The sequence below is a fragment of the Eutrigla gurnardus genome, assembly GCF_963514095.1.
Source record: "Eutrigla gurnardus genome assembly, chromosome: 12".
NCBI lineage: Eukaryota > Metazoa > Chordata > Actinopteri > Perciformes > Triglidae > Eutrigla > Eutrigla gurnardus.
In genome coordinates, this window is record NC_139926.1 from 21,770,656 (window position 1) to 21,783,142 (window position 12,487).

Sequence of the window (12,487 nt, forward strand, 5' to 3'; positions counted from 1 at the left end):
GATAGCTTACGCAGGAGATTCGTTACTCAAGAGTCCTGACTTTACAGCACCAATGTGACTTTTCAAGGTCATGAGCACAAGAACCAAAGCAGAAGTTTCATGAATTATCATGGGTTCAGGCATCATTTCAGACAAAAACATTACATTTATATTTTAAATCATTAATTTTGCTTTATTTCTGAACAGTCTGACTAGATGTGTGTCATAGTTCACCTGCTTATACAACAGCAGAGAGAAGTCTTATAACCTCACCAATATTACATCACACAATACTGACAATAATACAAAACTATCAAGACAGAAAGCTTAAAGAAAAGCTTTGTTTTATTAAATTTATAGAAGGCTAGAAAAATGTGTGTGCATCCATACAATGGCCGTAGAAAATGTTCATGCCTTAGGACTTTTTCTGGTTTTAACATTCAATCACAGTGGATCCTTTTTTTCTTTACACTGATAAAAAAAAAAGGGAATTCATATGCAAGAAAAATCACTCTAATAGACCAGAACAAATTATTGCACGTGCAGTCTTCCCTCTACTGTGTAACGAAATCATCACTGGTGCTTCCAGTTGTATGAAGTCTTGACTATGTGAGTTTATTCAAGGTATGGGAGTTAATATAAAACGTTAGGTGGCAGATCCAGTTGTTTTTTTTATTAAATATCCTCTCAAAAAAGTTCATCATGAAGCCCAGCGGTTCTAGAAAGATGTGGAATAGCTCAGGGAATTTGAAAAAAATAGAGGATGAATAGATGAAGTGTTGCAAAAAGAAACATCTCATCTCATCTGTGGCAATTTAACTGAAAAGATCGAATGAAAGGAGGATACAAGAAACATTTACAAGGCACCCAATCTCCCTCGAAGTCAAGACCAATGATAAAAAAAGAATTTACAAATGGCCATCACTCTTGCAATTCATAAACAGGCAGCATCCTGAGCTAGTCATGACCAGCAGGGAAGTGAAACTGAATTAACAGAAGCTCCTCTGGTCTTATTCAACAAAAATTGGATTGCAATGTAACAGGGATCTGTTTGATAAAAGTGACTCTGAATCTGAGCTTTATAAAGCTGGCATCACAAATAGTTGCACACACAGATTCCAAACTGCCGATGAATGTGGAAGTCCTACAGAGCTACAGAGGACTGCACGTTTAGCGTCGCAAGAGAACGGAGAAAGCCAACGTTGCAAATTAGTTGACCGAAGCTCTAGAACTGAAGCGAAATATAGAGAAACCTGCATCGGGAAAAGAAACGACAACCACGAACACCGTCAACAACGTTGAAAAGTCAATGCAATCGCTGCCAACGAAGCCGATAGTTATGCAATCAAATATGTTCCGTTTTGTTATTGCCAAGAGATTTATTGAAACATGACAGTTTTTTCTCCTTTTCATGAGGAATCCATTCTGATTCAATAGCGTAATAAAAACAAAACATTAAAAAGAGAGAGAATTGATGTGGTGAAAACTCTCCATGGGCGTTGTATCCGTGTCTTTGTACAATGTTCACGAGTGCAGGAGGCCTGTGAGCCAGCTGTGGTCAAGTTTCCTCACCCTCCTCAGCTCCCGAACCTGAGCTTTTGTCAGGGAGGGGGCTGCGGACTCTGCCGCCTGACTTCCTAGTGACCCGTGATCTGGTCTTGGGGTGATGGATTCCATCTCCCCCTCTGAATCCACTTCCTCTTTTTCACTCTCCATTTCCTCCTCTGCATGTTTAGTTTCCTCCCTGAGGCCACGAGAAAAAAAAACACATTAACGTGACTCTGCATATTTTCAGGGATAAACAAGAGTCTGAAGTTGCTGAGTCACACAAAGCCTGAAGGTTTACTGACCTGGTGTCTGTAGAGACGAGTAGAGACTTTACAAACATAGAGCAGAGGTAAGAAGTGGAGGGCAAAACGTGGGCCGGCGTCTGCAGAAGCTGTTGGTAAAAGAAGAAAAAAATGATAAATTGATAATATCTGATAAATAAATGTCACATATTTGAGATGCACAAACAAAGTGGACATAAACACATGCAGAGCTGAACTACTGACCTCTTTGATGGCAACGGAGCCCTGAGGCAGAGGCGTCCTCGCAGCGGATTGGCTGCTCAGGGACTCTTGAGTTTCCCGTTTCTGGTGTTTGCCCAGCAACAGGTAGAATGGTGTCATGGCGACACTGTCGTCGATTACAAGCTGGAAGGGGGGGGAGGAGATTATGTCAGGAAAACGTCTCCGGTGAATTAAAATAAATATCGACGAGGTGGAGAAATACAGTAAAGATGAGTGAAACATGAAAACTTTGTAAGACGACGGGGACTTTTAAACAAAGGCAACATTGATCCACAGATGGCTCATTTCTTGGACCACTTCAGTAACTTGAGCAAAGCTAATGAACTGGCTCTGCAACACTGCAGATTCCAGAAGAAAGCACCCGATACAGAGGTTCTCTAAACAAGCTCGGTATGCAACATCCTGAGGGTTGGAGAGGCCGGCCAAAAATGTGTGAAACCCTCCGATGCTGAGTCAGGGGGATCTGATCATGGATTTCTGGGCCGAGCGCTGGAAGCAGAACCAGCTGACGATCACTGGGTCCAGTATTGGAGGATTATTTATTGATTTCAGGTGTCAATCTCTAAGAATTTCATTTAAATAAAACACAATAGTGACTTTTTTATTATTATTTTATTTGCTTGTTCTATGTTTTGTATGAGTTTCTTTCCAATGCTTTTAATGTTTTATGTAAAGCACTTTTAATGACCTTGTTGTTGAAAGGTGCTATACAATATACCTATGGCCAGCTGATGAGTATTGCAATAGCCACATATATTCCTGAGAGCCTCCTTGGCTGGCTGGAGACACGTAACCATGGTAATCCGGGTCAACCTCATGCAACCAAATGAGGATTTTATAAGAATGATAAAGTCTGAACCAATTTAAAAATATAGAACTTGCCTAGCTAAGTGATAAATTACACTTGCACTGACATGTTATTGACGTTACGTAGCTGTTTCACACTGAGATTTTTTCCAAAAGCAGTTTTCCTCTGTTGCAAACTCAAAGAAATGCACAGTGGTTGATGCTCGGGTCGTACCTGTTTGCTGGAGGCCATCAGTCTGTCTTCCTCTGCCTTAGTGGTGAAGGTCATGAGATCCTGCAGAGGAGAGGCATTTAATATAACACATGTGATTCAGGTCACATAAGGAGACACTGTTGATTTAGTTTCCTCCAGTAACGTTTTCAATTGCTAACAAACATGGTGGGTTTACCATGTGCTGAGTGAGGAAGTAGAGCTGCGAGCGGTTGAGCCACTGGCTGCTCTCCTCGCAGCTCTCCAGCATCTCCTCCCTCGGGGCAAAGACGGCACGAGTCACCTTCCCGGGGCACACGGCCTTGTGGGAAAACACGGGCCGAGGCTCGCTGGGCTTAAACACAAACACTGAAAACAGAGATGCAGGAAAACCAGAGAATATTATATCAATGGTAACATTCATTTCTACACTGAGCCCGTAATCACTCTGATAATAATTACTCCATAATAAACCTACGATCGACCCGGTTATGTTACTGGATAAAATACATCGACTACCACCTTCAGCGCCACCATGAGGTTGATGACGTTTTCCATCTGCTTACAACTTGGAAAGATAAAACTCGCTTACAGTCGGTGGATCCAGCCTGAAAGCAGAAGGCAGCCACGTTCTCAGTGAGGGGATCCGCCAGCAGCAGGCTGATGTCCATTGAGGTGCTCCACTCCACTACAAGACAGAGGGAGTATAATTAGATACGTATAAAACTAAAATCAGCTGCAAAGTTGAACTTTTGACATGTAGACCTACATGAGCAGGTGAGGAGGTTCCAGCAGCAGAGCAGGTTGCTGGCGGTGGTTCCCAGCAGATACTTGGAACAGCTTAGTCGCCCAAAACAAAGATTCCTGGAGGAGGAGAAGGAGAAAAAAAAGGCCCTTTTTTTCTTGAAGCTTTAAAGAATCCCAAGTGTGCCCCCCTGCCCCCCAAACTACACATATTTCACAGGATTAGCGTTTGAGGAGTTTTCCGCTTTGGGGGCTTCAATTTGCAACACGCAAGCAAGGTCTGAACACCCACCAAGAACCGAACCAGAGTCAATACATGGCCACCCTTATTATTTAAAGTGACATTCTGATGTAAAAGCATAGTTTTTACCAGGTGATTTGGGTCTACTTGAGCCTTCTGGAAGAGCCAACAAGTTTAATTATCCGGTTGCATGTAAAGAGTCTGCAGGTCAAGTCAGTGACCCTGCTCTATACATCCATAGGTGGTAGTTATGTACTGTAAGAGGTACCGGGCAGCTGTCAAAACAGCTGCCCACTTAACTTTTCCTCTCTCCCCCACCAACTTTGAAGTCTTGTTACATATTAATTCATTTTCAGGTTCCAAATTACACAGGGAATGCTCATTTGAAGAGGCTTTCTGATCGAGGTTTTGGAAGGTTATGCATTATAACTCTTAGTTAATCGATGAGAACTGATTGTCTGCCCTTCCACACTAATTACAAAAAGACCTTTTCCAGTGTTGTTCGCCTTTAATAGTTTCCTTAATATTTTTAAAGGTTTCTCAACAGTTTCCCACAGCTGGTTCCTCCATTCTAAGATGAACTGCAAGTCATCTCCTTCCGTACATCTTGTAAATATGCTTACGACTGACTCTGCTCTGAGCTTAGAACAGAAAAGTGGTACAGAAACCGGCAACAGCCTCATTGACCTGCGGGCCCCTTCTTGAGCGGGGCTGGGGGGGGGGGGGGGGGGGGGGGGTTGTGGGGGCATCTGCCAACATTTCTGAGACTCGAGCAACGTTGTAAAACTGCAGCCTGTCTCAGTGTTGCACTGGCTGACGGGCTGCACTTCTTTGTCTCGGCTGGTTACATCCCCCTGTCTGCCATGAGAAACGACGCTCTGGACTTCTGCCAGTTTGGTAAAAAGGTAGTTTAACTGTTCGAGGACGTCCGGTGCCGAGGAGCCTCAACAGCAAACGGCCAAACTCTAGAACAGCTGGTTGCTTAGTGAATGTGTGCTTTATTACTTCCTGAATGTGAGCCCCAGTGTGTCCAGTCTACTAGAGATTTAGAGAGAAACTTGAATTCAGAAGGTCTAAGTTGTATTTTTAAGTTAAGGTGTAAGAATATCTCCTTGTTTGATATTTTGTTTATTTATCATCCGTAGCGATGTAGCCACTCACGTGCAATGTATGCTGGTATATGTAGGCACAGCAGGGGAAAGAGTGGACTACATTTATCATCAGCGCTGATTTGGACATCTAATGAGTCACACCGTTTACTGTTACATGTTTGTTCATTACCATGAACACACACAGTGATTTACTTTGACTTAATCCCATATACACCACCCTACTGCAGTAAACACTCACTGGAGCACCACATTTGTATTAATCCGCTGTTCACCAGGGAAAAAATCCATGATTTTGTATCAGAAGTAGATGCCTTTTTAATGTGGAAATTATACTGTTTTAAGTAAACGTATCAGACATACATTATTGTTTCAAGCTCAAGTACTGAGTGCATGTTCATGGTTTTACCTGATAGCTTTAGGCGGTTGGGACAGAGTCGTCAGGAGCTCCCAGGAACCCGGGTTCCACACGGTCACCACCTCCTGAAAGCTGACGGCCAGCAGAGAACCGTCAGCTGAGAAACAGCAGCACTCCGGCACCAGGCCGTGATAGGCTCCGACGAAATCACACAACCAGGAAGGACTTTCATCTGCTGGCACGTTCAAGCGGAAGGAGAGAGGGAGACAGTCACGGAGAGGGAAAAACTTACCCAAAAAATCATTGTGGCATACTTTGGATAGAAGCATCGCTTGCATAACACTGATGGGAGGATGGAGATCATGATGTTTAATTAAATGTTTTAGGAAGACGAGCGAAAACCGCTTCAGCTGCAGCTTAACTACTCAAACCATATGAATTAATCAGACAGTGCTATGCATGCTTTTAAGCATTGACTCATAAAAGCACACCTGCTTCTTTGAGATACACACCAAGAATCAAAAATCAAAGCCAACGACAACAGGGAAGGACAGACGAGCTAAAAGCGACCACACTAACAGATCAGCCAAACTCTGCCTTTTTGGTAGAATGCACAGGCGAGAAGAACTGGGCCAGACTGCTTACCCTCTGTGTGGGCCGGTCCGGCCAGCTGCCAGGCTTTGAAGTGCCCGTCCTTGCTGCTGGAGACCAGCATGGTGGTCTGGCCGGCGGTGGCGTGGCAGAAGCACATGGCTGTAATCTGGGCCTCGTGGGGGGCCGAGATGGTCGTGTTCAGCACAAAACTGCAGGTGATAAGTGAGCATGTTTCCAGAGTTGCAGTGAGAAACATAACTACTGGACAGGGCGATGCTGTGGTGAATCCTGCACACGGATCTTTCCACAAAACATGCGATTTACAAAGCTTTACAGTCTTGAAAACACTTCTGGAGCAGTTTCGATGATGGACTGAACCACCAGCATGTATCACATTTCATTTAGAAGTACGTACCTCTGCGTTTGCTCATCAAACGACCACAGTTTCAAGTTGAGCTCCAGCTCGGCAACTTTCTGTTTTCTTTCCTCCACTGTTGCCAGCCAGTTGCCAGAGGCATCAAAGGCCACCTTGACCACCTCAAACTGTTCCAAGCCCGACTCGTGGATGTACTCCTGCTGTGCTATGTCCAGCTGGGGGAACATGACAGACATCAGGACTGAGTTATTACGGTCAATTCACACAGTCGCCTTAAGTGAGCCGTAGGTAGGTTGTCTCCAAGTACTCATGGTGTCCATGAAAGCCTCTCTGTTCTGGCTTATGCGTGATGTCTAACGAGTTTGCTTACGTTGTACAGCAGTTTGTCTCTTTGGAGGGAGTAAAACTGCAGGTGGCCTGGTTTCCCGTTCAACACCAGGGATTTGCTGCGTGGGTCCACTAACAAGTCTGTCCTGACACGTTCTCCTGCACCAGAACAAAGAGGGTGAAAATCAATCACTTCTTTTACATGCACAGAGTAACCTGGTAGATTAAAACCTAGTTTTTCCCCTTTTTGATGTGTTATAAAGAAAGAAATGTGTACATGTTGTTTTCCCACAAATAAAAGTACGAGATACAATACAAGATAAGGTGTTTCTGGTTAAATATGACATACAAGACTTGCTGACAATAAACAAAGTGATAAGACCTTTACATTCATTGACCACAAATTTAACATCCTTGCTTGTTGGAGCTTTCTTGGTGATTCTATAATTAAAAGGGGTTTATTTGATTTATTTCTTTTTTGGAACTCTTTGAACACTGTGATTGTTTGGAATCCAATTAAGTTGTTTTAGTTTTTTTTATTCTTATCTTTCTATAATGGGCAAGAAAAGCAAGATTGTTTTTCCAGAAACTGTGAATGTTATATATGACAGATATCTTTACTATTTATGAGCCCATGCAGTATGTTTATGATGGATCTACGTGCTGGAGGCACCTACAGTCTGTACTCACCTTTGACCAGGCCCTGAATGACAGCCGACACTTTAACACAACTCTGGATGATCGTAATCTCTAAAACAAGAAGAGACAGAAACCCGTTACCACAGTCGACTTTTCATACCAACTCTCAGAAACAATTCTATCCACACATTTAACAGTCAAGGACACAGATGTGAGCTCTTAAGTGCCTTAATGTGCTGTCAAATGCAAAGCTTTCAGGGTTCAAACCAAGCAGCAACCGTAGTACTGTAGTACCGCTAGTGGCCACTAGACACCAGCTTTAAAATCGTTATACGTGCAACTACGTCCGCTATAACAATAATTTCCCAACAGCTAGTTGCTCAATGTGTTTCATGTGATTGTATAATTCGGGTCACAGCTCCTTACTGTTGTCACTGTGTGTGGTACAGTACAGCGCTCCATCGGGTGAGACAGCGATGTGTGTGATGGCAGAACCCAGGCGGGGCAGGAAGTCCCGCTGGCTCTCCTGGTTGTATCGCCACTGGACGAGCACCGACTCCAAGCCGCCACTCAACAGGTTGGTGCCTGGTGACACAGGAACAGGGAAGCGTGCATTTTACCTGTATTGCTATTTATCAATAGATTGTTTTGATGTGAATGGCTGAGTGTGGAGTTATCGGTCGTAGAGATGTCTGCCTTCTCTTGAATATAATCGGACTATAGGGCACTCAGTTCTGTGTTCAAAGTGCCAAAAAGTTCCAGAGATCACGACCCCATTACTCAAGGTATGTGGATTTTCTCGAGTAACCAGGTTAATATTTCTAGAGAGACATTCCTGTTTAGTTTTCAAAAGTATTTTTTGACTTTTTGAACACCAAGAGCCGCCGAGTTCCATTATATTCAAGAGGCAGATATCTCTGAAACTCATCGAAACAATCTGGATTGATAAATAGCACTAAAAGCAAGAGGGAAAATAATGCATTTTCAGTTTGGGGTTAAACTAAAACATGCGTGTACCTTCTGGGGTGAAGCACAGTGAGCCGACAGCAGTGTGGTGCCAGTGCAGGGTGGAGTATGTGTACTCCTTCTTCTGGTTGAAGTTTCTCCTGAAAGGATAAACAGTAAAGTAAGAAACTAGAATGACTGTATTGCGGTTGTCTTCACTTCATTTTATCCTATTCGACATTTGTGAAATGTTCCTAATTGACCTGCCTTTCAGTCAAGTCAGATGGGCCAATCATAGCAGAGCATCAACCATATGAATTATTGAGTCATAGCCAAAAACAATGTTTTGTATACGTTACGTCAAGGTGACCTTTGACCATTACATTCTGATGAGTTCATCCTTGAGTGCAAGTGGATGTTTGAGCCACATTTGAAGAAATTCCCTCAAGCCGTTCCTGAGATCGCATTCTCGAGAATCGACCGGAAAAACGGACAAACCCGAAAAACATCATGACCCCGGCTGTCGCTGAGGCACAAAACAAGTTTCTCCACTACATTCAACACACACCGCAGAGACCTAAAACCCTGTTTTATGCAACACAAGTGGGCAGCAGATGTTGAGACTAAATAATTGCTCCAAACGCTGGACGGAAGTGTCTATGCTTCAAGGCCACGTTGTTACTACACTCACCACAGGCGGATCTTGCCGTCTTCATGCCCAGTGGCGATGCAGTCATCTTTTGGGTGACAGGCGACGCAAGCGAACGTGTTCTTGCCTCCCTTCTTGTTGTCTTCTTTGAGGGAAAACCTGTTAACGACCCACACAAGGACAGACATGCAGGGTTTGCTTCGTAGGCAAATTATGAGTTTTATGATTCGCGACAACTTCACTTTTGACCTCAACATCAGTTCGTGTCTAGATGGCAAAACACTTTGTTTTTGTGGCATTTCAAGTCTAAAAGCTGTGACTGGTTTGTGGTCCTACTTTCACAAACAAAATGTGTAGATTGATCATCTTTAATTCATTTTACATCTTCAATAAAATAATAGCTGAAGTATATCACAGCATGACTCACCTGTAGGACTTGTGTTTCTTGAAGAAGTAGACCTCCAGATGCATCCCTTTAGCTGAAGCAATATATTCTCCCTAGGAGGGGGAAAATAACATTCGGTTATTAACACGTGCATGCAGGAAGGATCTGTATTTTAAGTTCTTGAGTAAAAAAAGTTAATTGTAATGCTTTATATCCACACATAATTTGAATTCATGGCCATTTCCGCCATAATTTTATTTTGCCATAGCATAAAATTCTGATTCCGTCACGTTGGGAATATGAGTGTTGGGAATGAAACCGTTCCAGCGGTTGTGGTGTACGTACCCCTCTGCCGAAGTCGATGGCTGTGGGGTTGGAGCTGACGTCGCTGAGCACAGCAGAAAGCTCTCGGGCCTCCACCAGCTGATCTCCGCTCTGTGGAAGATGTACCGCAACCAGCTGGAAAAACTCTGCTCACGGACACGAACACACACACACACACACACACACACACACACACACACACACTGAAGCATCAGTCCGCCACACATTCTTACCCAGTGACCTATTACCCAAATTCTACTTCACACACATTAAGCCCCCAAAAGAATGATATGAAATTTTCTGTTACTAGCGCCTCCTAGTGGAAGCATCAAAAAACAGATGCTGTGTAGGACAGCAAAGCCTCCCCCCCTCCTCCCCCCTTCACTTCCTGGTCTGACACTTGAATTAATACTGAAAGAAGCACATGGGCTGCACCAACTTTCACCCAAATAAATAGTTATTCTACACGTAGAAGCTTCGACACATACAACAGATTCTTGTGAGATTTATTCAGAAACGTTAACGCATTGCCACAAAAATCCACAACACCAATATTTTACATTTGAATAATTGGATGCTGCAAGTAGTGGTGTGACCCTTTATAAAGATAGCTACCCTGGTTATGCAATTTTGGTACCATTTCAGCATTATTATATGATCTCTTCACATCAAGAAGACCTCCCCCCATGAAACTTTAACAAACCCTCCTGGAGGTCGGGTCCCCCTGAGTTGGGAAACAGTCTTCTAATGGATGCTGAGACAGATTAGGCATCACACACACAGGCAATGACCAGAATTTGAGAATGTGTCAAACCTACCGGATATTTTGTCACTTTGCATGGGAGTAACGAGGAAGATGACTCCTTCGTGTTTTGCAGACGCAATGATGGAGTAAATCGGGTATGCAATGACGTAAGTCTGGAAGAGATCACACAGCTGTCACACGTGGCTGGACGACATCAAGGGAAAAAAACTTCATCCACACCCTTCACTACTTGTTACTGTGTACCTTAATAAGGATGCCATCTGTGAAGTCCCAAAGTCTGACAGTGCCATCTAGCGAGCATGAGAAGACCTGCAGCAGAACAGAACGGCAGAAGTGAAATGTAACGCTAAAATACTTTTAGAAAACAGCGGCGACCTAGATCCCATTTCAGTAAAAAAATGCATGAAGCAACCAAGAGGTTTCTGTCCTCAGTTGCAAAATAAATAAATATGAATAGCAGACGCAGACCTCATCAAATCTACAGTACATTTGTTGTCTAGTTAGTCTTTCTGCACAGATACAATTTGTTGGAGCAGAAAAAGAGTAGTCAATTAATGAAATTACACAAGCAGAAATAATGTATTGATCATTTATTTGATAACACAATAATCATAGTAATATTTATCAAGCAAAGCGACGATTGCTACTCTGACAGTTTGCTGCTTCTCTCTTGATTAAACATTTTTATTATACATATTTTTGTTTTGTTTTTTGGGCTATTGCTCAGACAAATCAAACGTGTTGAAAGTGTCACAGGGAATCAGTCATTTGTTATCAATAATAATGCATTTGTTGGGAATGCATTACTAAACTGGAGAGTACTGGTTCACAAGTTGTAAAGTATAATAACATGCAGTTTATTGCTTCATTACTTTGTAACAGTTCTTAGTTGCTCCTTGCAAACCCACGTTGACAAACTGCGTGATGATGAGGTCACTGTACCTGCAGGTGGTTGGAGGGTCTGAGCAGCACACCTGTCACCAGGTCGGTGTGTCCCCGCAGGTCGTGGACACACTCTTCTGTGGAGGTGCTGAACACCTTCACACACTCTCCCGAGGCGCACAGCAGGAACCTGCAGCGACACAAACCAACGCTTTTTACACAAGAATTCAACTTTAGGGAACCGAAGACTGAAATGTGAAAGTTGTCGGAAGATTAAAAATGAAAAAAGGCGCTATATAAATGTTAATTGCCTTTTTTAATAGCATGTTTATCATTTAGGTAACCGTTATCGGTGAGACGAGCTCGTGATACTTTGTAAACAGCAGCAACAGCAATATCAACAGTTGGCTAGCAATTACATTGCTAATGCTAACAGTTAGCACCGGCGTCTTTTCTCTGGCTAAAACTCGTAGAACCGCGAGAATCTCGTCCGCCACGTTATCGGACCGAAGGCACGCGCTCACCTTGAATCGTTGGAGATGACAGGTTCACATAGGTTTATTTTACTGCCACCTCGGTGAACCACGCGAATATCCCCGTGTTCAACCATGCTTTTACCAGATTCAACTTTCACCTCTGACCGCCGCTTCGACCTTTTTTTTCTTCCTGTTTATTCACCGATTGGCGACGCCGTTTTACAAATGCTTTACCGCCACCTGCTGGACGGGAGTGGGACAGCTATCCCTGCTGCACAATTTGGGGATTGCCTGCAGTTTTATTTCAACTGATTATTTTCCCTTGCAAGTTTTTCTATTTTATTGTTATTTTACTTAACGAACATAAATCATGGTATATTTATATTGTTCCATAATAAATCCAGATTTTTTGTAGACTGTTAACATGGATTTTATTTTGTCTTTTTAAGTGGAAACTGTTAATCTCCCAGTGAGCACTACACGTCTTATCTATCAACCTGTGCTTCAGGTCTCATATTGACCAAGATTTACTGGGCTACAACATTATTAAAACGCATAACCTGAATTTAAACTCGACGTCTACAGACAGATACATGTCTAATATATACTTATATAACTTTAATA

At 43.0% G+C, this 12,487-nt stretch overlaps 1 protein-coding gene across 2 annotated transcripts; it reads right to left on the bottom strand.

Moving 5' to 3' along the window:
* Positions 1-179: 179 nt before the first annotated feature.
* wdr75 (WD repeat domain 75) lies at positions 180-12,028 on the bottom strand. Of its 2 annotated transcripts, none has more exons than XM_084023545.1 (21): positions 11,912-12,028; positions 11,448-11,577; positions 10,749-10,814; positions 10,558-10,657; positions 9,761-9,885; positions 9,458-9,528; positions 9,073-9,189; positions 8,454-8,542; positions 7,863-8,021; positions 7,488-7,547; positions 6,841-6,956; positions 6,510-6,685; positions 6,146-6,303; positions 5,552-5,732; positions 3,818-3,912; positions 3,641-3,736; positions 3,248-3,417; positions 3,073-3,132; positions 2,034-2,174; positions 1,830-1,918; positions 180-1,723 (listed from the first exon to the last, which is right to left on the bottom strand). In XM_084023545.1, the coding sequence occupies exons 1-21, from the start codon at positions 11,995-11,997 to the stop codon at positions 1,504-1,506; spliced, it is 2,505 nt and encodes an 834-aa protein (XP_083879671.1). In that variant the 5' UTR covers positions 11,998-12,028; the 3' UTR covers positions 180-1,503. The 2 variants fall into 2 exon arrangements, with proteins under 2 accessions (XP_083879671.1, XP_083879670.1); XM_084023544.1 differs by having other exon boundaries at positions 182-1,723; positions 5,552-5,735.
* Between the last annotated feature and the right edge of the window lie 459 nt (positions 12,029-12,487).

Bases quoted from the DNA above. Each gene is read 5' to 3' on its own strand.
- wdr75 (XM_084023544.1), bottom strand. From the start codon at position 11,997: ATGGTTGAACACGGGGATATTCGCGTGGTTCACCGAGGTGGCAGTAAA. The intron at 11,578-11,911 runs GTGAGCGCGTGC...GTGTCGCTGCAG, and splicing joins GTCATCTCCAACGATTCAAG to GTTCCTGCTGTGCGCCTCGG. The intron at 10,815-11,447 runs GTACAGTGACCT...GTTCTGCTGCAG, and splicing joins GACCCTCCAACCACCTGCAG to GTCTTCTCATGCTCGCTAGA.